This window comes from Zootoca vivipara, chromosome 6, assembly GCF_963506605.1.
Source record: "Zootoca vivipara chromosome 6, rZooViv1.1, whole genome shotgun sequence".
NCBI classification, from domain to species: Eukaryota; Metazoa; Chordata; class Lepidosauria; order Squamata; family Lacertidae; genus Zootoca; species Zootoca vivipara.
The window spans coordinates 24383402-24410402 of record NC_083281.1 but is presented as its reverse complement, the minus strand read 5'-3'; the positions used below and the strand labels follow the sequence as shown (position 1 = coordinate 24410402).

Here is a 27001-nt window from a genome sequence, read left to right as displayed (position 1 = left end):
CCCCTCCCTTGCTACGTGCCTGAGCAGAAGTGCGAGAATATTCAGGGAGCTGGCGACTTGATGTGTGTTACCTTTCCTGACTCAATCCATTAGTGGCCATTATTTGATGGATCTGTTTCCTTCCTTTCCTTTTTATTCCCCAGCCCCAGCACTGCCTTCCACCTCATCACTATGAGTTAGATGGAAACTGTGTACAGTGGAGAGTTTGTTTCTACAGGCTCCCTGCAAGATAAACAATCCCAAAACTACCCCTTCCACACACACACCAGCTGTAGGCAGTTGTCATCCACCAAGGAGGTGAGAGGCAAGGCCAGTCGGCAGAGCTATAGCTCACTTGTTGGCACCTCTGCATGTTAGTGGGGAAAGTGCAATGGTCCAGGGTTATGAAGGGGCTGAAGACCTGTTATGCTTTCTACAGCTGGGTCCCAGCAGTGTCTCTGTCTCCAGTATCCAATCGGAGTGAATGGGGAGCTTTTTATCTACTGAGCAAAAACTCTTGTCGACCTTTGAACTGACTGGAACCAATCAGAGAAGAGTCAGCCACTGAGGTTTGGCTCCTAGGGTCACTCTGGAAAGTGCATGTGGGAACTACACAGTGTAGGACTTATGTGAAGGTATGTAGGGATGTGGGTCGTGCTGTGGTCTAAACCACGGAAGGTCGGTAGTTTGAACCCTTATGGCGGGGTGAGCTCCCGTTGCTCTGCCCCAGCTGCTGCCAACCTAGCAGTTCAAAAGCATGCCAGTGCAAGTAGATAAATAGGTACTGCTGCAGTGGGAAGGTAAATGCCATTTCCGTGTGCTCTGGCTTCCGTCACGGTGTTCCGTTGCGCCAGAAGCGGTTTAGCCATGCTGGCCACATGACCCAGAAAGCTGTCCGTGGACAAACGCCAGCTCCCTCAGCCTGAAAGCGAGATGGACGCCACAACCCCATAGTCGCCTTTGACTGGACTTAACCGCCCAGAGGTCCTTTACCTTTTACCTTTACCTTCAGGAGTTATGTGCCGTGTTTCAGTTTTCATCATTTTTCGGAAAGTGCAAACTAAGTTGTTTAAATGTGAACTGAATCAAATTTCGCTTCTATTCCTTCCACACACATACAGACACCTTTCAAGCCTGTGTTAAGGAGGCATCTGCTGCTGCTCTCTGCTGTCTTCATCGGTTGCCTTGCATGAGCTGCTGGGACTATGGTATATGTAGTTCAAAAGGGAGGACTGAGAGGTGTGAAGGAGCCTAGGAACTCCAGCTCTCAGAATGAGAATGTTCTTGAGACTTGGTAGAGCCAGCCTGCAAGGACACATTTTATTTTTAATGCAGCTCCTTTGCACTAGACTCCACATAGATGGGTCTCAATCCTCATGTAGGTGAAGCTTCAATTGAGGAGAGGGGGAGGAGAAGCAGGACTCCCTTCCGCATCTCTGTCACCCTCCTCCTATGCACCCAACCCTTTCCTGGAGGTTGCTTCTGCCTACTGCTTTTCTTCCTCTTTTGCTGCCATCTGTGTCCTTGCCCACCACGACCCACTAATTCACCAGCAGCAACTTCCACTGCCTCCTCCTTTGCTTCGCCTTCCTCCACCAGTACCGTAGCAGCTCCTTGGTGCCAAAGCACTATTTCAGGGGGAATCCGGTGGCGGCACAGCCAGCTGTGGCTGACAGCTCTCCCTCCCTGTTTTTCTCTGTCTCCTGCAAGTGTGAGGGGAGGGAACAGCTTTGCTGGCATGTCCTCAAGTGAGAGAAGGAAGCAAGAGAGGGAAGGAGTGAGCGAGTGAGCTAAGGTGACCTGAGCAGTGTCAGAGCGTATGCAAACACTGCCCTCAGGAATGGAAGCACCAGCAGCGTTCAGAGAACTCCTTTTGATGATACGCACACCTGCAAACTTCTCTTGCTTACCATCATGCTGGAAAATAGCTCAAAGCAAGGATCAGAATGAAATTCAGCTGGCTTCTGTTGTAAGCCAGACTCAGCTGATCAAAATCTATCAGAAGAACAACCCTTTTTTAAGTTTACGTGACATGTTTTTTAGTCTGATTTTCCACTAAGAACAGCAGGGTTTCATGAAAATCAGTCAAATCTTGAATTTACACAAACATTTTCACCTCCATTTTTTCCACCTCATAGCATGAAGGGCGAGTAAAATAATAGCAACAACAGAAGCCAATTCCATTGACCCTCTCACCTCCAGTTTTCCCCAAGCTTTTTTATTTGTTTTTACTGAAGAAATATAAAACAACCATTTCCTCTGGACAGACACATGGAAGGCTGCATGGATATAAGAATGAAACTCTTCTTCAGCGCTAATTCACTGCATGTCGTTCATTAAAGGAGGACCTTCATCAACAGGAGCCCAGAGAGTGCCAGGAGGACAAATGGAGCTCCCTCAGAGGCCTTGTTACATCCAACCTTTATAAGACGTCCCTTGTCTTCAAAAACCTCCCCTATCTGTTTTGTTGCATTTCTGCATCCTGCCTCCGTAAGGCATAATTTCCTGAATGTTGTGATGCTGATGTTTGGTGCTGGATATAAAATGAAACAAAAGGAAAAATAAAGAGGAGTGATAATAAGTTGTCACAGCTCAGAGCCATTATGTCCCAAGAAAATTCACCCATCCAATTTCTATTTAGGAATGCTGGAGGTTGTCATTCCCAAATCTCACTTTCTGGGCTCATATGGAACTCAGAACCTAGGGATCATTGGGGGGTTTTTTGCAGCAGTTTTCAGCTCAAAAACAGTAGAAAATTCATACAAAAATTTGCATTTTAGGATAAAAGGCAAACAGGAATGATGATGCAACCTTAAAAAAGGCTGAATCTTTGGAACCCAAAGTAGTGCTCACTCACACACAGCAGCCACAGCCCTGTTCAAGTGTTCATTTTGAATGTCTGAAAGATTAAATTGGAATTTGTGGTTTGAGCTCCACCGGCTCAATGATACTATGCAAACTGGGTGCACTCCCTGGTCAAAAGCAGAATTGACATTAGTCTGAAGCAGGCTGCCTGACTAGTCAAGTGGGGACCTTGTCTTGGAAACCTTACCCATGAATATGGTAGACCGTTTTGGACCAGCACTCAACATAGCTGCCAAGTCATCCCCTTTTTTAAGGGATTTCCCCTTATGCTGAATAGGCTTCCTCGTGAGAAAAGGGAAAACTTGGCAGCTATGGCAGGGCACACAATCCTCCTTCACATGTTCAGACTGAATGCTCTGCTCTCCCTCCATGACATATTCACAAAGAAAGATCTCAACTTTGCAGTTGAGCACATGGGGGCTTGTTATTTAGAGGGTCTTGGGCTGTAGGGCTAGGTAAGAAAACTGTCTGAGACCTCAAGAAGGGGCTTTCAGTCAGAGCAGACAGTTCCAGGCTGTGCCATATGAAGAGAGCTTCATATGTTTGTATGATTTGTGCAGCTAGAATTATATAACCTTAGAGTTGGAAGGGACCCCAAGGGTCCTCTAGTCCCGGCTTCCTCAAACTCAGCCTTCCAGATGTTTTGAGACTATAGTTCCCATCATCGCTGACCACTGGTCCTGCTAGCTAGGGATCATGGGAGTTGTAAGCCAAAAACATCTGGAGGGCCAAGTTTGAGGAAACCTGCTCTAGTCCAACTCCCTGCAATGCAGGAATCTCAGCTAAAGATTCCACGACAGATGGCCACCCAACCTCTGCTTAAAAACCTCCATGGAAGGAGAACCCACCACCTCTCGTGGGAGACTGCTCTACTGCTGAACAAGCTCTAGCTGTCAGAAAGTTGTTCCTGATGTATAGTCGGAATCTTCTTTCTTGCAGCTTGAAGCCATTGGTTCGAGTCCTACCCTCCAGAGCAGGAGAAAGCAAGCATGCTCCCTCCTCCATGTGACAACCCCTTAAGATGAAGATGGCTATCATATATCTTCTCAGTCTCCTCTTTTCCAGGCTAAACTAGGGAGCTTATTCATTCACCTGGCCTGGGTTATGATAATTCTCACTCACCTGAAGGTGCATACAAATAGGTGGCACAGGTATCTTCTCCAGCAGGGCAATCCACCTTATCACTGGAACATGTTTTCCCAATGGCACTGCAAACCTCACACTGCAAGGAGGAACCTGGAAGAGAAATTATGTTCAAATGCCTGTGTTATTTGTTTGGGGAATAGGAGTAAATCCCACCTGCGTGGATAATGAGAATACCCTTGGGATTTCACTTTACCCACTGTGGAACAGGCCTTCATTTGCTCCTGGTCAAAATATGAATGGAGCAGGAGGTCAGGAAGATCTCCCTTGCCTTAGATGGCCTTTCAGTCCTTCCAGTTCAATACATGCCTTTGTCAAGACAAGCTACCCTTGCTTGAAGAAGTTATACTTTATTTTTTCCTCATGTGAGAAAATGAGGGGTGCCAGCTTTGAATTTGTCCCAAACTGTTAAGTCTTCCAGGAAAATTCCTCTCTGAGGTGTACGAAGGAAATTCACTAGCAAGTCCTCACCTGTAGTGAGAAGCAGAGAGCAGAAGAGGAGTCCCAGGAGAAGCTGCATGGTGAAGGAAGTGCGCCGTCTAAGCCTCATGCAAGATGTCCCTCGTTGATGAAGCAGATTTTCTGGGCTGAAGGATCTGCACAATTATTTATGGAATCAGCATGTAACTCATGGGAATCAGGGCTCCCTTTTAGGCTGTAAAAGCACTTAAATGGTGCAGGAATGATGCGTGTCATTTCCTAGTACAACTAAGGAATGGACAGTAACGAAGACTTACTCTTCAAGCAAGCAATAAAACCAGTGGTTGCTGGTGCTCTTTGGGAATGGTGGGGAGGAAGGCAGGGAAACTAGCAGCTGGTGGGGGTCAGAGATAAAGACAGGAATAGACACCTCCTAACTGGGACACGGGTGGTGCTGTGGTCTAAACCACAGAGCCTGTTGGGCTTGCCGATCGGAAGGTCGGCGGTTCGAATCCCCGCGACGGGGTGAGCTCCCGTTGCTCGGTCCCTGCTCCTGCCAACCTAGCAGTTCGAAAGCACACCAGTGCAAGTAGGTAAATAGGTACCGCTGTGGTGGGAAGGTAAACGGCGTTTCTGTGCGCTGCTCTGGTTTCACCAGAAGCGGCTTAGTCATGCTGGCCACATGACCCGGAAAAACTGCGGACAAACGCTGGCTACCTCGGCCTGTAAAGCGAGATGAGTGTCGCAACCCCAGAGTCATCTGCGACTGGACTTAACTGTCGGGGTCCTTTACCTTTACCTTTAGCTGGGTGTAAGAAGACTGGGAGGTGGCTGAGGGCAGAGTGAGCTTTCTCTTAATGGATCAGCTTCTACTGAATAAACATTTGCAGGTGAAGGTCTCTAAGTATGAATCTGTTGCCCCTCCCAAAGTGCCTCAGATAGGCACATGAGCACCAACTCTGCCTATCTCAGTATTGTCCCTTCTGAGATGCCATGGCTCTCCAGGGTTTTTGGAAGAGAAACACATTTCTCATCATCTGCTATCTGATCCTTTTTACTGGAGATTTGAATTATTGTGTGTGGGATTTTCTGCAGATTAAGGATGTGCTCTAGCACTGAGCTACAGTTTTTTTCTGTCTTGGGTGGATAGGTTTGTTTAAAAATGGGAAAAAATAATAGGAAGACCAATTTCTGAACAAAAGAAGGGAAGAATTGTACTCAGGAACCAGCAAGGCTCATTGCAAACTGAAATGGAATGTGACTCCACACAGACTGAGGAAAATTTACAGTGTTGGAGATGTGGACATGAAATATAGTTGCTTGCAGATCTGTCCAATAATTCAATTATTTTGGAGAGAGGTAGCAGAGATAATGTCATTCATAACACATTACATTTTGCCGTTGGACCCCCTGATCATTTTAATAAGTTATTCAGACCCACAAATAAGCTGTGAAGAGTTAATGGAATAGTAGCTACTTGCATACTTTTTGTGCAAAAATGGAAGATCAGATGATCACCAATAGTGAAATAGCAATTAACAAACATTTGGAAGGTAGCCATGATGAAAGAAGGCAGACCACAAAGAGAAAATATTAAAGATAAGTAGAGTCCATTTATTGAATTTATGAAATATAAATATCAATTAAATATGGATGAAGCAAACAGGTTTTTTATGTAATGCAACATCAAGTATAATATGATTATAATGATATTATTACATGTAGAATGTTGCTATTTTACACAATTACAGGTGAAACTCGGAAAATTAGAATATCGTTGAAAACTGCATTTATTACAGTAATGCAACTTTTTATTTTTTATTTTTATTTTTACAAATGCTTTCTTTTGGAAATTCCACAGCAATAAAACAAATAGTTACAATAATACAAAAATAAACAAAAATAAACATTGCTTTTATGTTTCATTAATTACATTCCATTTATACTTGACCTGCCTAATGACAAATAATTACAATTACAACAAATAAAGGCTAGACATATCTTGCTTTGCATGCCATGCATCTATCTCATATATTGGTTTCACCTTTTAAGTTGCGTTACTGAAATAAATGCACTTTTCGACGATATTCAAATTTTCCGAATTTTACCTGTATATATGAGATTCAATAAAGCTTGTTTTAAAATAGGGAAGGATGGTAGGACTTACCACAATATTTCAAGGACTTCTGGTGGAATGTTTGGTAGTGCAAGGCACACAGGATGTCCTTCTTTAACTGCCAAATGTAATTTTGTCAGGTATGGAGCTCAGAAACCCACCTTTATAAAGGGCTCTGTGTGAAACAGGAACAGTTCTCTTCTCTTATCCACTCCATGCCTATTAATTATCCTAATATATTATTATGCCTATTAATTATCCTTATCCAGGTGCCTCAGGATGACAACTGCTGGTAATCGCAAGTGCTATTGTGCTCAGCTTGTGGTTTCATGTATCCAGCCGGCTGCTGCAAGGACTGGAATCTGGACTAAGATGGACCTTTGGTTTGATCCAGAAAGGCTATTATTGTGTTTTTATGCTAGGAGGGCTGTGGGGCAGCAGGACAAGAATGCTACAGAGTGGATCCTATTCATGTGGGGAAGTGGATGACTGCATAGATTTCTAAAGTGGGGTGCGTGCTTTGGTGCCAGCCCACAACATTCCAGTAGACTGCGTACGCCAAATTCTTTTCAGTGTGCTTCACCCCTTTCCGAACCCTCCTCTGTCGCATTTCAGATCATGCAGATAAAAGGAGGCAGGAGACAAGAGGAAGAAGTTTAGATTTACACCAGGGGTTTGAGGGAGGTCACAGCTCTGAGGAAGATGAGGGAGAAGTTGGGAAATAATGGGAGAGGAGGAGGAGGAAGCACAGGGGGGCACTTTTCAGCACCTGTAGGAGAGATGATGCAATTGATGAATGAGGAAGTGGGAGATATGGGGGGCGGAATTCACTCGGAACAACGCTATTATCCAAGAGGCTGGGTTCTATAGCCTCTCTCTGTAAATACTGAATAAAAAGTGGATGGTAAGAAACATTCCCTTGTCTTTGTACATTCCTGGGCAAGCAGCCGGGAGTCACTGACAGTCAGGTGTGCTCTCGTGTGTGTGTGTGTGTGTGTGTGTGTGTGTGTGAGAGAGAGAGAGAGAGAGAGAGAGAGAGAGAGAGAGAGAGAGAGAGAGAGAGAGATGATGTGTCACTTCCAGGCCCTGTTGCACCTGGTGATTCAAGGACAGTCCTATCTTCTGCCCCAGACATAGCTGTCAAGTCCTCCCTTTTTTTTTAAAGGGAAATTCCCTTATGCTGAATAGGCTTCCTCGCGAGGAAAGGGAAAACTTGACAGCTATGGCCCCAGATCGTTCTTGCTCAAATGTATCACCAGGCATAGCTGCCAAGTTTTCCCTTTTCTCACGAGGAAGCCTATTCAGCATAAGGGAATTTCCCTTAAAAAAAGGGAGAACTTGGCAGCTATGTCACCAGGGCCAGTTGACACCATTTGACACAAAGTGGGCAGCACAGTTGATTCGAAAGCACACATTCCCACTTCCCAGCCCGTTCCATAGCAATCTAATCATGGTGATGAAATGCCATCTGCCCATGTGTACCCAGAAGGGAAGGGAATGGGCACAGAGAGTAAACCTGGTGAGGATTGGCATCTGGCAAATGCTTGCTGTAGGGAGTATCCGTTTGGATAGCACAGAAGGCAAATCGTGCATCTCACATCACACAAAGCAACCAAGCCCTCAACTAAAGCAGCTAATATCTGTCCGCCTACTTACCTTTTACAATGTATACATTAAGGGCTGGACATACATCTAGAAGGCAGACAGCTTCCATCTGCCAAGGCACATGATCCAATGCTCAGTAAACCCTCCCGCAGTAACACCTCCAAGCTGGGAGGTAGGAGAAGCAGAGCAATCCGACCCCCGCCAAAAAACAGCTTGCAGGTGAGAATGCAACTCCTGACAGTATCACTCTCTTCTCTAGATTTTACATTGCAGTTTCAGTGAGCAAAAGGTGTTCGCAAAAATGTAAATTTTACATAAAAGAGTTGTACAAAGGACACCGTTTACAGATAAATGCATTGAAAAGCAGGGGGAAGTGTGTATTTTATGGGGAAGTTTAATATTTTAGGTAAGAAGTGTATACAAAATGCATTCCATTTAAAGGCACATTTTTGTGTGTTCTTTCAACAAGCAAGCAAAAAACAACAACCCAGGATTGAACTGCTTGAATCCAGCCCCTCGGCTGACTGGTCAGTTGACTAAAATTTCATGATCAAGGTGTATTCCCTGCCAGGTATTTCATTTGATGTAACAGAATATTTGGAAGTGAGAAATGAAAAACAAACATTAGGTAGGAATCAGGCCTTTAGTGTTTTGGGAAATTCCCTCTCACTGAACAGCGGACAGGTGCCAACATTTCCCCTTTCAACAAGGCTTCTATTTTGAAAACTTTCCATGCCTGCACCTGCATTGGAATTGTTTTAAAGAGGTTTTTATTGTTTTGTTACTTGTATTTTGCCATCCTGGGTTCCTTTGTGAGGAAGGGTAGGATATAAATTTAATTTTCAAAAAAATCAAAAATAAATAAACAAAGAGTGCAGTTGTGCTGTGACCTAAGGGATGGAGTGCCATAACTTAGACATGGACATATGTGAAGAATATAACAATGAAACTGAAGAATAGATATAGATAGGAGTTGGGGAATCTTTATTCAGGCTGAGGGCCACACTCCCTTCTGACTGACATTCTGGGAGCCACATGCATGCCCCCCAACATTTCACCGATGAAAATAGGGACACCCTGATAATAATATTTTATTATTTATACCCCACCCATCTGACTGAGTTGCCCCAGCCACTCTGTGCAGCTTACAACATATATAAACACATAACAGAACATTAAACATTAAAAGAACCTTCCCTATACAGGCATGGCCAAACTTGGCCCTCTAGCTGTTTTGGGACTACAACTCCCATCGTCCCTAGCTAACAGGACCAGTGGTCAGGGATGATGGGAATTGTAGTCCCAAAACAGCCAAGTTTGGCCATGCCTGCTATTCAGGGTTGTCTTCATCTCCTTGGCTCAGGGGTCGCATAACTGCTTATCTCCCAACATTTCTCCAATGAAAATAGGGACATCCTAAGGAAAAGCGGGACATTATGGGGTCAAATCAGAAACCGGGATGGCTTCTGTAAATCTGGGACTATCCTTGGGAAAAGGGACACTTGGAGGGTCTGCACATGCCACTGGGGGTCCATTAGGGGGCAGGACCAGAGGCAAAAGCAGATGGAGGAAGAGTCATTGCAGCATAGCTGCCAAGTTATCCCTTTTTTAAAGGGAAATTCCATTATGCTGAATAGGCTTCCTCACGAGAAAAGGGAAAACTTGGCAGCTATGCATTGCAGGACCAGGCTGCTCACTCCTCCCCCCTGCTCAGTGGGGAGATGACATCAGGGCCAACCCAGCAGCAGGGATTCCTATGACTTACATCAAATAGGGGTAGCCCCGCAGGGATCACCGCCTCTAGGAGTGCTGAGGCCCAAGCCGCCCGTCTGGGCAAATGGACAGAAATAACTCCATCATGGACCCCTTTAATTGGACACTCTATTTCTGGAGGGGAAGGTGAGGATAAAATTCCCCCTCCAACCAAGGCTAAGGTTAAAAAGGTAAAGGGACCCCTGACCATTAGGTCCAGTCACGACCGACTCTGGGGTTGTGGTGCTTATCTCGCTTTACTGGCCGAGCGGGCCAGTGTACAGCTTCCGGGTCATGTGGCCAGCATGACTAAGCTGCTTCTGGCGAACCAGAGCAGCACACGGAAACGCTGTTTACCTTCCTTACCTATTTATCTACTTGCCCTTTAACGTGCTTTCGAAATGCTAGGTTGGCAGGAGCTGGGACTGAGCAACAGGAGCACACCCCGTCATGGAGGGTTCGAACCGCCGACCTTCTGATCGGCAAGCCCTAGGCTCTGTGGTTTAGCCCACAGTGCCACCTGCGTCCCTGTCCCTAATGTTACCCAGTGCCTAAACTGCCAAAACTGTGATGATTGCTATGGAGGCAAAACCTCCAGGTAAAAGCCAATTTGCCTGGTAGGCAAATTTCTACCTGGCCCCACAAATATGGCTGCCACCACAGCCACAGCAAGATCAATTAAAGGAGTAAATGCCAAATGACCAGAGTGAGTGGGTGGGTTCATCTGACAAAGAAGAGCTGGGTATCGGGGGCTGGTGTGGGCTGTTTTAAATCCCCAAAGAGTGGATATGAGGGAAGCCTGATTGTTCCCTCAAGCCTGCCCCCAAAGAGCCCAGCCCTCCAGGCCAGCCTGCCATTGGCCAATTCGGCAGGCTGATGCAGAACAGGATCAGACCTCAATGCACAGCCCTACATCATTGGTGGAAGGGGAGGTGCTGGACTTCCCACAAAGTCGGAGCATGACTAAAAGGAGGTGAGCGGACTTCTCAGAGTTTAAATACACATTCTAGGCAGGTACCTAGAGTGGATGTGAAACAAGGGCAGTGAAAGGTGTGGCCTGTAGGGGATTTCACTTGGAGAGAGTCCAAAGGCATGTGTTTAGATGCAGAAATATAATAAAAAGCAAAATAAGATGTTAGAATTCTTTTGAAATGAGAAGTGTTTTCCATACCACAATGAAGAGTTAGTTGAGGGATCTGGATAAGAAAGGCTCACTGGCCCCTGTCTCAGTTAGCAGACCTGGTGACATCTTATCTTGCATGCTTTATATTTGTCACGTGTTCTTATGTTACACTCCTACCAGGCACAAGTGAAACTTTCCATATCTTTCTCTGTCCAAAGTTCTTTGGCATCCCATCTAGTGTGCATCATTGCAAGAAGCAAACGTATGAGAATTTGTGAGAAGCCAGGGAGCTGATGGCTTGACATGGGTTTCCTTCCCTGGTTCACTCATTATTTCCTGGATCCATTTCCTTCCTTTCCTCTTGACTCCTCATCACCCTTTATGTGTTACATGGAAGCCATCTACAGTGGGGAGTCTGTTTCTGTAGGCTCCCCTGCAGGATGTAGAAACCCAACTCTACCCAGGCACACCCACCTATGCACACTGCAGCTACAGGTGCCATACGTTCTCAAAGCTAAGCACCGAAATTGCAAGGTACTTCACTTTCAAGAGAATTATGTGCAAGCACTGTCACATGAAATGGAACTCAAAGGAAAACTCCACTTAAGTCACTCTGAAAGAAGATATCGGAACCCTCCTAATCATTTGGCCATGTGCATGCACAGAAAATAGTTGTTCTAGCTGAAAGGCAACACATGGAGATCTGCACTGATCATTGCAATGCATCCTGAATTAATTTATAATTACAATATTACATATTGCATAACCTAAGGAGGTTGTATAATGGTAGAATCTATCTTAATTCTCCTCCGAAAACATCAGCATTCCTTGAAAATCATGGATTTCCAGAAGCGTTTTTACTTCTGGTATCTAGTCAATCACATTGTTGGAAACACATGCTTTGATCACCCCTCTCACCCTCAAAACAAGAGTAGGTTTATTTATTTTCTTCCTCTTTATTTGTTCTTACTTGAAACATCAGAAATGACAACAGATCTCTCCAGTGAAACACGTGATTCGGTCTGAAGGTATTTGCATGGAAATGAGAAGGAGACTCTTCTGCACTGCTGCCAGCGCTTCATTACAGGAGAATCTTCATCAACAGGAGGCTGAAGAAAGCGAGGAGGAGAGATGCAGCTGCTCCTGGGGCCTTGTTGCATTCAACCTTTGTAAGTTTTCCAAGCTTGGCATCAGACGCCCCTACCTTTTTCTGGATTTCTTCACAAGCAGCCTTCTGAAGACATGATTTAATTATTTGGCTGGCATTGACAGTTGGTGCTGGATATAAAACAAACCAACAAACAAACAAACCAAAGTTGAATGACAAGCAGAGTCAGTGTTCAGAGCCATTATGTCCCACATAAATTCACCCACTCAGCCGTGCTGTAAGATGTCCTTTGATCCGTGTTTTTAAACAACTTATGCTGATTCTCATTTCCTAAACTATTATGCAGAACACAGGGGTATTGGGGGGAAACCAGCCTCGTATAACCAACATGCTTAAGTCTAATTAATACATGAAGGGGTTAATGCTCTCCTGCCAGGCTTAGCTAGGTCATGCCTCCTCACCTTGGGGGAAGGTAATCAAGCCTATTGTTCCCTCCTAGTTTACCTGAGAAACTTAGCATGTAAAGAGGACTGAGCTGGTAAATCCAAGCTCAGATCGCATGGCTCTAACAAGCCTTTCTTGACTTCCTATACCAATAACTTAGGAACTTTCACCACTGTAATTAAGCCAAGTTTTACTGCCTGCATTTTCTCACTGGTGTATGGAGAAGCACACGAACCAAACCTTTGAAAAACTTTTAAGTAAACCATTTTAAACGTACCAAATGTGTGATCTTTTTCTATGCTAGAGTAGGAGGGTAACCTTGGAATGAACATAGAAGGGCATATTTTAAAGGTCTAACAGCCTATATTTGCTGCATATTTTGTGATTTTAAATCTTTGCTGGGGTCTCTCACCAGAGAGAACTTCTGCAAACTTGGATATTGGCATTGAGGAATTCTCCTTTTATACCTATGTTTTCCTTGCCACCAACAGATATTTCGGTTTCTGCAATTTAACTTTCAGATCAAAAACACCACAAAATTCGTACCAAGATATGCATTTTAGGATAAAGCATAAACGAAAATGATGGTGATTTGACTCTACAGATTCTACGAAACCCAAATTAGAGCTCACACATCCAGGAGCCATGGGAGCCCTATTCAAGCATTTGTTTTGAATGCATGAAGTGTCAACTGGGGAATTTGAGGGGTGAGCCCTACTCCTTCAGTGATGCCCGTTCATGTCTTGGAGACAACTGGGAAGTTGTGCTGAAGTGTTAGGCTGAACACACAATGCTCCTTCAGATGTTCAGTTCGAATGCCTGTAGGGGGCTCCATGACACATTCACAAAGAGGGACGTCATCTCAGCAGTCGGGTACGTGCTTTGAAATCTTTTGGTCAAAGCAGTGATGGGCAACCTTTTCAGCTTGGTGTGTCAAAATTCACAAAAAAACCGAACGTAACTCGGGTAGTGTGTCACTTCGAGAAAACCCCCCATAATTTCATGATATTTATAGTTTAAATAACAAAAATATATAATTGTAATATATAACTGTATTTAATAAACCAAAAACTAATTATTTAACCAAACCAAAAACCCCTTATTTTTCACAAAGTGCCCAGAGTTGAGCTTTTTGGGGGGAGCTGCTGACCAAAGTTTTGGAGGTTTTGTGTGTGTGTGTGCAAAAGTTGCTTTACTTTTTGGGGGTGGATGCCCCAAAGCTGCTGCGTTTTTTGGGGGAGGGGGGAAGAGAACAGAAATAAATGACGAATAATACATTTGCTGGAACTAACACGCAGCACCAACATAGTCTGCCAAAGTGCCAAAAACCCCAGCACAGAACAGGTTAAAAAATGAACACTGTTACACCCAATCATCGTCTTCCAAAGCACCAGAAAAAAAACAGCACAGAAAGGCTTAAAAAAACCAATCTCTGGCTACCGGCAGCAACAACAACAACAACAAAGGATCTGGGTTTTAACAGCGGAGACAAGCTGTAGCGTGAGGAGGAGCGGGAGAACAAATGGGGGGGGGGACAACAACAGTGTGAATGGGCCGATGGAGTGTGTGCCAGCAATGAGGGCTCGTCACGTCTGACACACGTGTCATAGGTTTGCCATCACTGGGTCAAAGGGTTCTGGTTGCAGGGCTGGGAAAGAGCTGGCTGAGACCTTGAGCAGCTGCTGTTAGTTGGAGACAGCTCTGGATGAGAACAGAACGAGAGCTTCATTTGTTCATATGATCTGTGCAACCAGGGACCCCATTCATTCATCTGGCCTGGGTAATGATCCCTTTCACTCACGTGTGGATTCATACTGAAGAACGGCACAGGTATCTATTCCAGAACCACATTCCACATTATCACTGGAACAGGTTCCTCCAATGGCTGTGCAAATCTCACACTGCAAAGAGGTACCTGGAGTAGGAAAGAGATGCAGATGTCTGAGTTATTTCCCTGAAGAAATGGGTAAATCCCACCTGTGTGGATGAGATTATCTTGGAACATAAACTAAGTTGGGTCTCCATGGGCAATGGAACCGGCATTCAATGGCTCCCCTCCCCGCAAATATATGAATGGAGCAAGAGGTCAGGAAGAACCCCCTCACCTTAGATGGCCTCTGACTCCTTCCAGTTCAACACCTGCCTTTGTCAAACCAAGCAATCCCCACTTGAAGGAGTTATACTTCATTTTTCTCATGCAAAGTGAAAAGATTCCAGCTTTGAACTTGTTCCACCTTATTAATTCCTTCAGGACAATTCCCCTCTGGGGTGTGGGAAGAAAATCAACTACTACTAAGTCCTCACCTGTAGCAAGAAGCAGAGAGAAGAAGAGGAGTCCCAGGAGAGCTTGCATGGTGAAGGAAGTGCAATGTTGAAGACTCAGTTGATGAAACAGATTTTTCTGGGCTAAAGGATCTGCAGAAACATTCAGAGGATCAGCATGGAAGCACTTTCAAAATCAGAACTCATGTTTCTAAAATGCCAGTTCATCACTGAGGTGGTGGAGTAATGCTTTTGCTGACGATTCCCATTTCCTCATCTTCTAGCTGTACAGCATTTATGTGGTACAGGGAATGGTGCTTGTCATCTCCTAGTACAACTAAGGCACTCACAGAAATAAAAAACCAGTGGTCACTGGTGAAGTGAAAGGCAGGGAAACTAGCAGTAGGTGGGGGCAGAGCTGAAGACGGGAAGACTGGTTCTCCTGACTGGTTCTGAATAAGAAGGCATGTACTCTGGAAGTGAGCTGGAGTTCCTCTCAGACATGATGATTTATTAATTGTTTTAAAAATTAATTTATTAAATTTGTATACCACCCTTCCCCCAAAGACCTCAGGGCCCTTCATAGATAAAAATACAAAATACATAATATTGTAAAGGGAAGAATAAAACAAAACAAACCCATAGCCCCCCCCCTCTCACAAACACATTTATAACAACAACAACAACAACAACAACAACAACAATAATAATAATAATAATAATAATAATAATAATTTATTTATACCCTGCCCATCTAGCTGGGTTTCCCCAGCCACTCTGGGCGGCTTCCAACAGAAAAATGAAATAAAATAATATATTAAACATTAAAAGTCTCCCTAAACAGGGCTGCCTTCAGATGTCTTCTAAAAATCTGGTAGCGGTTTTTCTCTTTGACATTTGATGGAAGGGCATTCCACAGGGCGGGCGCCACCACCGAGAAGGCCCTCTCCCTGGTTCCCTGCAACTTGTCCGGGCAGAACAATGGGGGTGGAGACGCTCCTTCAGGTATACTGGACCGAGGCCATTTAGGGCTTTAAAGGGCTTTAAAAGGACACAGAATGTTAAACGCACAAAAACCTGACAATGTTTTTGCCTGGAGAGCATTCCACAGATGGGGAAGCACTGCTTAAAAGGCATGTTTTCGTGCAGCCACCCTCCAAACTTCTTGTGGAGGAGGCCATGATTCATATGGGGAGAGGCGGTCCTTGAAGCACTTTGAGAAACTTATTGGTGGTCAGTACAGTTGGGCCAGGATTGGTGTGATATGCTCAAACTGTCTTGCCTCGGTGAGCAACCTGGTCGCCAAAATCTGCACCAGCCGGAATTTCCAAACCGTCTTCAGAGGCAGCCCTACATCTAGCATATTGCAGTCCTCTAACCTAGAGGTTACCAGAGCACAGACAACAGAAATTACAATATCCCTGTCCAGAAAAAGGCACAGCTGGGCCACCAGCCGGAACTGATGGAAGGCACTCTGCACCACTGAGGCTACCTGAGCCTTAAACCAATAGCAATGGATCCAGAAGGCTCCCACAAGCTACATACCCACTCCTTCCAAGGGAAGGCAACCCCACCAAGAACAGGCAACCTCCCATCCATCCAGGCTGGGGAACCGCCCATGAACAGTACCTCAGTCTTATCTGTATTGAGCTTCAGTTTGTTGGCTTTCATCCAGTCTATTACCAAGGTGAGACACCAGTCCAGCACATCCACTGCCGCACCCGTAGATGTACAGAAGATGTACAGCTGTCTGTTATCAGCATATTGTTGACAATGTACTCCGGATAGCCCCATGCTGTGGTTTCATGTAGATCAGGGGTGGCCAACTTCCAGGAGACTGCAATCTACTCGCAGAGTTATAAACTGGAGGTGATCTACCCCCATTGTTGAGCTTTTTTTTTAGAGAGGGGAAATGCCCCATTTTAGTGGGGTTCAAGTCAAAGTGGTGCCACCCACCGCTAACTTGGACAGCCGTTCCAGAAGGACACCATGGTTGATGGTACAAGGACACTCCATGTGTGTGCCTCAAACAGGCCAAAACCTTGATTAAAATGGATCTAGAAAATTAGTTTTCTCCAAGAGTGCCTGGATCTGGTTCACAACCATTCACTCAATAACCTTGCCCAAGAAGGGGAGATTGGCAAATGGCTGGTAGTTACTTAAATTTCCTGAGTCCAGGGAGGGTTTCTTAAGGAGTGGTTTTGCCACTGCCTCCTTCATATTCAGGAAGCAATGCAATCTCTTTGTGTTAACACTGGAGAAAATCATTACAAACTACTCTATCAATGGTAAAGTAATGTAAAGGTAAAGGGACCCCTGACCATTAGGTGACCGACTCTGGGGTTGCGGCGCTCATCTCACATTATTGGCTGAGGGAGCCGGCGTACAGCTTCCAGGTCATGTGGCCAGCATGACAAAGCTGCTTCTGGTGAATAAGAGCAGCACACGTAAACGCCGTTTACCTTCCCGCTGTAGTGGTACCTATTTATCTACTTGCACTTTGACGTGCTTTTGAACTGCAAGGTTGGCAGGAGCTGGGACCGAGCAACGGGAGCTCACCCTGTCGCAGGGATTCGAACCACCGACCTTCTGATCAGCAAGCCCTAGGCTCTGTGGTTTAACCCAGAGCGCCACCTGCGCCCCCTTCTATCAATGGTACATGTGTTAAATTTACATTGTGTGATTATTTTAAGTGTTGAATAGGTGGATATGCCTCTAGGGGAGAGGTAATAGAGATAATATTAATAAGAACTTCCACATTGCCATTGGGCCCCGGTAATTTTATTAGGGTATTTTGACCCACAAATAAAGAGTAAATGCAGAATCTAAGAGTAGCTGCTGGCATGCTCTTTGGGGGAAAATATGGAAAAACAGTGAAAGGAAATAAAAAATAAAAGGTATCAATAATGGATAAGGTATCGTTGAAGAAAGTAGACAATAAAGATGGGTTTTTTAAAGGGATACAGTCGTACCTCGGGTTACGACCACCTCGGTTTGCGAACAGTTCGGGTTACGAACTGCGCACCCCCGGAAGTGTTTTCACCGCCGCGCCCGCGCGCATAAGCCATGCGCGCGCGATCGTGCGATTTGCGCATGCGCAAAGCGCGAAAATCGCGCTTTGCGCATGCGCAAAATGGCGGCGCCCATCGCATTCGGTTTGCGAACTATTCGGGTTACGAACTGCGATCCGGAACGGATCGCGTTCGTAACCCGAGGTATTACTGTAAATTTAATCCACTTACTGCATTTGAAGAATATAAATGTAACTTAAATATGGACAAATATAATGATATTCCTATGTTGTACAACATTAAACAACTTATTATACTATATCAATTATATGTAGGTATTTTGCTCTTTTCTGTAATGATTGTGCATATATATATATATATATATATATATATATATATATATATATTATAAAAGGGATGGTTGAACTTACCACAATTTTTCAGGGAGTGCCGGTAGGATGTTTCTCAGTGCAAGGTAGACAGTTTGTCTTTCTCCAACAGCCCAGTATCAGGTACGGAACCCAGATGCCAACCTTTATAAAGGGAGTCATTGTGTGGTTGTTGATTCTTTTGGTTTCTTCCTCTTAGCTATTCCCACACCTATTGTTAATCATTACACAATTATTGTGATGTCACATGGATGAAATCTTGCATGCACACATGCATATAATAGGAGTAATCAATAAATAGGGCCCTGGTTGCGCGCGCGCGCGCACACACACACACACAAATGTAGCCCTTCTCCTTAGCTGACCTGATAACCAAGGAGGGGTCTCTTCTAGCCCCCCATCAGGTCACTGGCATTACTATGATTATGCATGTTAAAATGTTACTTTGCTTCCACGGGATGTGGTGATGGCCTTATAAGAGAATAAAGCAGATGTGTGGAGGATAGGGCTTTCAAAAGGTTGCTTATCATGACTGCGGTGGACTCCTTCCAGAATCAGAGGTAAGATCAGAGGAAGAACTACAACCGATTGCCCTCCCCGTGGGCTTCCCAACAGCATCTGCAAGCCTTCTCTGGAGGCTTTCAAATGAATCTCTATCAGGAGCAACAGCCAGGGTGTAAGTTAGATAGTCAATGAATCTTTCAACAAGTGTTTTTACGTTGAGATCTTTCCCAGCCTGCATCTGTATTGGGATTTTTTTTTTTAATGATGCTTTGAAGATTGTGTTCTTCTTGTCATTTTACAGTATCACTTCACCCTAATGTCCCTGGACAAGTCACAACAATTTAAGCACAACATGAATATTAAACCACAATCTTACATAAGATCAGGGCCGAATTTAGGTTTGATGAGGCCCTAAGCTACTGAAGGTAATGGGGCCCTTTATATGTCCAGTTGTCCTTTGTCAACAACAATTTGTCACTGTTTCTGTGTGTTGAATATATGCTATATGGTAATTTATGGGCCTAATACAGGTGAAACTCGGAAAATTAGAATATCGTTGAAAACTGCATTTATTACAGTAATGCAACTTATTATTTATTATTTTTATTTTTACAAATGCTTTCTTTTGGAAATTCCACAGTAATAAAACAAACAGTTACAATAATACAAAAATAAACAAAAATAAACATCGCTATTACATTTCATTAATTACATTCCATTTATAATTGACCCGCCTAATGACAAATAATTTACAATTACAACAAATAAAGGCTTGACATATCTTGCTTTGCATGTCATGCATCTATCTCATATATTGGTTTCACCTTTTAAGTTGCATTACTGAAACAAATGCACTTTTCGGTGATATTCCAATCTTCCGAGTTTCACCTGCAGGTATCTAAAGCCATTTGCACATAACTAAATATGTATTTTTATCAGTTGAACTGAAATACAATTTTGGAAATGTACATCCAGGTTTTTTTTTCCTTTAATTTTTTTTTGGGGGGGGGGAGTGGGACACTAAGCTATAGCTTGTTTAGCTTATACGTAAATCCGGCACTGCATAAGATTAAAACAGATTTTTTTTTTAATAAAAAAAAAATCAAAGGACAGAAATAAGGTGGGTCCTTTGTGGGGAAGGAGTTCCACAGTTTAGGAGGGGCTGCTGCAAAGAATGTCCTCTCCCTGTCCACCACTCCCTTGAACTTCTGAGGATAGTGAAACACTGAAGAGGACACCCTCTGCCAGTCTTAGCACCTGAAGATGTCAGGGAAGAGGCAGCTGGGGGCCTGAGCCATTTGAGGGTTTAAACATTAACATGAGCACCTTGAACTGACTCCAGAACAGTGTGGAAACCGGGGGGGGGGGGCTTTGCAACAGTTGTGACCTCTGATAATTATTGGATGATAAGAGGAAAATATTATCGAAAATATATAAATTACTACAGTATTGGGATGGCACACTAAGAATGAGGAGGTTAAAGGGGTGATGATACAATGGGCTAAAGATTTTGGATATAATATTCAGTTAGAATCTTGGGAAAGGTTGTGGAATGTGGAAGGAAGGCATTAATTTTACTGCATGCAATGCACTTAAAGAAAATGTTATGAAAATGATGTATAGATGGTATTTAACACCAGCTAAACTTGCTAAAATGTACAAGACAAGAACCAATGAGTGTTGGAAATGTAAAGAAAGGGAAGGTAACTTTTACCACAACTGGTGGACTTGCAAAGAGGTAAAGGCTTTCTGGGAAATGGTATATAATGAGTTAAAGAAAGTGTTTAAAAATCCTTTTGTTAAAAAACCAGAAGCCTTCCTATTGGGTATAGTGGGTGAAGAGATACCAAAGGAAGATAAAAGACTGTTTATGTATGGAACAATTGCGGCATGAATTCTTTTAACCCCCAAATGGAAACAACAAGAAGTACCAACGAAAGAAGAGTGGCAGATGAAGATGATGGACTTTGCAGAACTGGCGAAACTGACAGGAAAAATCCAAAACCAGCACAATCAAGTATTCCAAAAAGACTGGAGTAAATAAATACAATATCTGAAAGATTATTGTTAGCAACTAACATCACTAGCCGGGTTATCTGAGGCGGGAGGGAAGGAAGTGGACTGGCTCTAAGAGCCAAGGTGGTATAGTGGATAAAGATGATGTGAATGTATAGTATTAAATGAAAAATAAATAAAATTTTTATATATAACAGCACTGACAGAGTTAACTTAGAATGAAAATCTTTGTCTCTATCCAGACCCAAATGCACTTCCTGATTTAATTGTAACTGCAGTTTCATGCCAAATCTGCCCTTTGAAAGCCCTTTATTCAAGATGCCCACCTTTAGATCTTTGGCAGTGCGCTGGTAGGTTGAAATGTTTGGAGCTGTAGCCTAGTGGTACAGAGCATCTGCTTTGCATGCGGAAGGTCTCAGGTTCAATCTTCAATGGCATCTGCAGGTAGAGCTGGGAGAAAACCTGCCCTGAAACCCTGGAGAACCTGGGGCTGATGGAAGTTGGAGTCCAAGAACGTCAAGAGGGCTACAGTTTTTCTCAGCCCAGGCACAGACAACGCTAAACTAGATGAGGCAATGGGTGTGGCCAGTGGCGTAGCTAGCTGCTCAGGTGCCTGGGGCAAGCCACCCATGGGGTGGGGCAAGCCAGGGCAGGTCGCACTACATGGAGCCAGTGTGTGAGCCCCACATGTGAGCCCCACACTGCCTTTTTGGGGTGCTGCGGTGCCTGCAGGCACCAGAGCTACCGCATTACTCCCATGAGAGACATGTGGTTCGGGCGCACTGTAGGCCCCTCCACGGTAAGTGGCCACTCAGTGCACCCTGCCCCCTAGCTACGTCTAGCTCAGTAAGAGGCAGTTACTTTCCTTTGCACCTATAAAACATGATCATCCCTGAAGGTAGGGCAGAGAATCAAAGTTCTACGCAGTGTTTCTCAAGCTTAGGTCCCCAGTTCTTCTTGGACTACAACTCCCATCATGCCTGGCTAGCAGGGCCAGTGGTCAGGGATGATGGTAGTTGTAGTCCAACAATAACTGGGGACACTAGCTTGAGAAATACTGCTCTACTGTTTAATGAATACAGTATTCCCACTCTGGGTGGTAACTTATTTGCATCCATTGATTCGGTTGCAAAGCGACTAGTGTGTTTGTCCTATGCAGAATTGCAGAGGTGGACCGCTTGCAGATTTTGGCATTTATTACACTGGAAGAAGAAGAACGGCAGGTGAATGAACCCCTGATGTCATGGCTGACATTATTAGGCCCTATAATAAAGTTGCCAAGGAAGGCATGGGGGCGGAGTAGGGCATTTGGGTTTATTTGCTGGGGATGTTTCCTCTGTCTGTGTCTATGTTACACATCCTGTTGCTTCTGATGAGTTGTTGTTTCAGGTTAGGAGGTGATCTAGGAATTACAAGGGAAAGGGGAGGATATTATCCAGGATCGGTTGCAGATTCTGGATGCTAGTGTCATAGGCTGGGCTGGACAGCTCCTGTCAAATTGCACAGAATGTCAGAACAGCCTACTGTAGCAGGCCAGAAGTTCAACTCATCCAACATCTCAGAGACGCCACCTACTGTCTGTGGGAAACCCTCAAGAAGGGCCCCAGCATAAGAGCACTTCCTCTCCTCCCTGTGGTTTCCAGCAACCAATATCCAGAGCATTACTGCCCCTGACTTTGAAGGCAGAGCATAGCCATTGTGGCTAGTAGTCACTTATAGCCTTATCTTTCATGAATTTGCCTAGGGCTCTTTTAAAGCCATGCACCCAATAATTCTTCCTTAAGCTGATTCTTTCAAATTAGAAAAAAAGAGAGAGTTATCTCTAAACGTTGTTGCAGTCAGCATCTGTCTGTCTCGGGAGACAACTGAAGAATGAGCCTTCGGGAGTGAAGTAAACTGTTGGAGAGTTTACAGTGTTTCCCGTAGCTGCAGAAAGCAATATGGGGGAGACATGTTTTGTTGCAGCTGGGGCAGATGTAAGCATCTGGTTGTGCTGATGCAGATGAGCCATGGTGTTCCTTCTTTCAGCGCTCCTCGCAGCGGCTGTTCCTCCTCTGGTTAAGCCAAACCCAATTCTGACTCTCTCAAATTAAAAATAGATAAATTCAAGTGTTGTGATTCATGTTGTTCTAGGGTTGAGATTGGGCAGATGGTCTCTGGGAGTCCCTTCCAATCTTATAGTTTTACAGCTATAAGGGTTGAGTCTGCAGAAGAGAATGGGTTGGGTTGTTGTTGTTTTTTAATGGTCAAGCCAGTGTCTTTCTTTCAAGCAGTTAGTCTGGCACATGAGTAGCCCGACACATTCCCTTTTGTTTGAGAGGATCCCTGTGCTTATCCTGTCTACATGGTAGCTCTAATTTGAATGATCACTAGCTGCATTTCTGGCATTTCATTTCATAGAATCATAGAATCTTAGAGTTGGAAGGGACCCCAAGGGTTATCTAGTCCAACCCCCTGCAAAGCAGGAATCTCAGCTAGAGCATCCATGACAGATGGCCACCCAAACTCTGCTTAAAACCCTCCAAGGAAGGTGAGCCCACCACCTCCCGAAGGAGTTTGTTCCACTGCTGAACAGCTCTTAATGTCAGAAAGTTCTTCTTGATGTTTAGTCAGAATCTCTTTTCTTGCAACTTTAAACCATTGGTTCCTGTCCCACCCTCCAGAGCAGGAGAAAACAAGCATGCTCCCTCCTCCATGTGACAGCCATTAAGATATTTGAAGATGGCTGTCATATCTCCTCTCAGTCTCCTCTTTTCCAGGCTAAACATACACAGCTCCTTCAAGCTCCTCATAAGGCTTAGTTTCCAGACCCTTGATCATCTCGGTTGCCCTCCTCTGCACATGTCCCAGCTTGTCAAGATCCAACTTAAATTGTGGTGTCCAGAATTGGACACAGTATTCCAAGTGTGGTCTGACTAAGGCAGAATAGAGTGGTGCTATTACTTCCCTTGATCTGGACACTATACTTCTGTTGACATGGTGAGCATTGTGCTGTAAGGCTATACATGCAATATACTTTAACTAGACAATAGCTAGTGCAATGGGTCAGCACACCTGGCTGTTAACCAAAAGGTTGATTATTTGCTCCCACCTAGTGGGCATTGCAGGGGGTTGGACTGAATGGCCCTCAAGGTCAACTCCATGATTCTATGACTCTGTTTAACAGTGGGACTAGATGTGCAAAGGCTCACCTGGGAATAAGCCCCACTGATTCAGCGGGACACCTCTGAGTAGAAACAGTTAGGTTTCCAGCTGATGGGGGGCTTTGCCCCATCCCCATACATCCCCTGAGGGGCTGAAGCCCCTCCCCATTCCTGTGATTGCAATCTGTTTTAAGTGCTTTGATTTCAATTTTCACATTGTTGTCATCCACCCTGCTGTCGAAGGGTGAGTAATGAAGAGGAGGAGGAGGAGGCATGAAATGAAAGCATGCTGACATTATGTAAACACCTGACGTTGGACGAAAAATCCAACTCAGATCAAAATGTGTTGCTTTTATATGTGAATCGTGAAAGCAACCAAACAGGAAAAAGAACTTTCTTCAACAAATGCGCAACTTTGCATACCGATCTGTAGAAAAATTCCTTGCTCCCCACCCTCCACCCCCCAAACCAAGATTGAACTCAATGTATTTCCACTGTATTTTCTCCAGCTTGTTTTAATGCAAGAAATTGCAGGTGACAAGAGACCCAGCTGATGAGCTCCCAACAAGGTTGCATAGAAATAAGAAGGGAAGTTTCCCTTGGTGCTGAGTCGTCACATTGGGTTCCTTACAGGAGAATCTTCACCCTGTTGCCTCGTAGGGATCACGCTGAGGGAAGGGCCCCACTGGCTAGCTGACATTCAGCTTTTGCAAGAAAAACACCAACATTGGCCAAGTTCACCTTGCCACTTTGTATTGCAGTACAGAAAGACTCAGTAGTACAGCCCTTCAGAGTGGTGCTCATAGACTGCCCTAGAGAGGAAAAACAAAGATCAGGGTAGAAATAGCCCTTCAGTCATTTCTGCCCAAACAAGCTCATTCACCCCAGTTTATAGCCCCCTTTTCCATTGCCCTGCTCACAATGGCGAAGAAAATCAAAACCGCACAAATACATTGAAATGATGCCAAAGTGCTCAGCTTTTTCCTTGAACAACAAATGCCTAAAACAAACAAAAAGGAGGGAAACACCTCACTAAAAAAGCATACATGTAAAATGAAAACGTTAAGGGCAAACTTAAACTTAATAACCAGTCTGTATATGCACAACATTTAATCGCTGTGCTGCCCATAAATAAGCTAACATATTTTTCTACATAAAAACATGGACTTGAACCTTGGAATAAAAGAAGTTAGGAAGACACAGCAACCCAGAAAACTGAATATCAGATCAGATACAAAAATACTGTATTTCAGTTACTAAATGGGATAAAACAGAACATATGTCAAATAATATTTCAATAACATGTAAAGAGGCATGCAATTATTTGGATACAGATAAATCCTCTATACAGTTGTGTTCATGGTTCTTCAGTGCTTTTCTTTAATGGCTAAAATGCCAGGATGGGGTGTTCTTAATGTTCTGATTTTCTGGATAGCTAGAATGCCAGTGCCAAGTGTATTTTGGCTCATTTGCCTTCTTGGCTCATTTGCCTTCTTCGGTGGCCCCTTTTGTTATGCAGCATCCTTTACGCAGGATATCCAAATCTCACTCGAGTGAAGGTTAAAAACCAATTTCCCTAGCTGGAAAGGGTCTGCAAAAATTTGCAATTATCCGTGTAAAATGCTAAGACTCAATACTCAGGACCGGTTCCTTGCTAGAACAGGTCCCCCATCTGTTGCCATTGCCTCTGCATAAGCAGCAGCATGAGAAGCATGCTGGAGATTTCCAGGGCTTCACACTTGGCAATGCCTTCCTCATTGAAGCAAGAATGTAGGGTCCTTGCAGAGTGAGGTAAGGTGGTCCCCCAGACTGCCTGTCCTGCTGCTGCTTCACTGCTGTGGTACCAAATGCTATTTAAACTTTAGCAGCAACAAATGGTTGATCGTTAATGTTTAAGAGCTTACTGCTGTTAAACTTTAAACCGTATTTGCTGTGTGAAAGGGACAACAGCGGGGGTGCTCTCCAGAGTTGCCTCGTCCACAGTGCCTCGATCTGAGGAAGGACCTCTCCTCAGAATGAGGCATGGATGACCCAGTACCATCAGCCAACCTGGGACTCAGCTATACACAGCAAATAAAATGTTTTAAGTGCAATACAGTCATACCTTGTGCTGCGTCCGCTTCAGGTTGTGTCTTTTCAGGTTGTGTCCCACAGCAACCCGGAAGTACCGGAATGGGTTACTTCTGGGTTTCGCCGCTCATGCAGGCGCAGAAGCGCCAAATCACGTCACGTGCCTGCACTTCGAGTTGCGGGCTTTTCTCGTTACGAACGGGCCTCTGGAACGGATCCTGTCCATAACATGAGGTACCACTGTATACAATGTGACACCAGATGGTGATGGTGAGCCTTATGGCAAATTCAATGCATTTTTAAAAACGCTTTTTTTTTAAAAAAAAAAGCATTTTCAGAAAGGTTTTTTATAAGTGTATAGATTCCACCCTGGAAAGGGTCTCATGGCAACTTTGCAGCAACCCTCGGGTGCTAGGCAGTGGTCGCTGGGGGAGAGGGTGCAAATCTGCTGCCCTTCCCAATCTGGTGAGTGGGGTAATGGTCCCAAGGTGGCCACCAGGTGGGTTCGCAGTTCCAAAGAGGAGAGAACTCATAAGCAACATTCCATGTTAAATCAATTACCTGCCATGAGTTGTGTGACCACCTCAAAGCAGTAGTTCTCAGAGCCAGTACAATCTACCATCTCCGGGTTGCAGCTTGACGAAGAAAAGCAGGCAGGGCATTGTTTTCCATTGGTCGTGGTGTTGACTGGTGGCACTGGGAAGCAAAGGGAGACCAGCAATTTAAGTGTAGCATGAGTGGCAAGAGACTGCACTGGGGTTCAGGAAGTCCTAGGGTCAGCTTTTGATGCTGTCGTAAAATTCTTGGCCAGAGGGCAAGGTATTGTCAACTTCAAGTCTAAACCCCCCCCCCCTTCCAGGTGGAGGGGAATTGGACCTGGCTGATGGGACAGTGTCAGGCTTCGGGGAATTGACTTCCTCCCCCTTGGCAGTAAATAAGAAGATCCAATGATAGAAATGTCTTGCCAGTTAGGTGTTTTAATAATCACAGTGAGAGACAAAAGAACACGTCTCTCTAGAAACAGCGGTGCTCCCAATTAAGGCTCCCTCCC

The 27001-nt window shown here is 44.5% G+C and overlaps 1 protein-coding gene and 1 long non-coding RNA gene across 2 annotated transcripts; both read right to left on the bottom strand.

The window, feature by feature from the left end:
* Positions 1-2176: 2176 nt before the first annotated feature.
* On the bottom strand, positions 2177-6805 carry LOC118087824 (phospholipase A2 inhibitor NAI-like). Its single transcript, XM_060275647.1, has 4 exons — positions 6575-6805; positions 4459-4583; positions 3967-4080; positions 2177-2512 (listed from the first exon to the last, which is right to left on the bottom strand). The coding sequence occupies exons 2-4, from the start codon at positions 4535-4537 to the stop codon at positions 2316-2318; spliced, it is 390 nt and encodes a 129-aa protein (XP_060131630.1). The 5' UTR covers positions 4538-4583; positions 6575-6805; the 3' UTR covers positions 2177-2315.
* Positions 6806-9832: 3027 nt separating this feature from the next.
* LOC118087822 (uncharacterized) lies at positions 9833-18376 on the bottom strand. The gene is made up of 4 exons (XR_009557728.1): positions 18260-18376; positions 14860-14970; positions 14357-14470; positions 9833-12281 (listed from the first exon to the last, which is right to left on the bottom strand). It is a non-coding gene; the product is annotated as an uncharacterized LOC118087822 (long non-coding RNA).
* Between the last annotated feature and the right edge of the window lie 8625 nt (positions 18377-27001).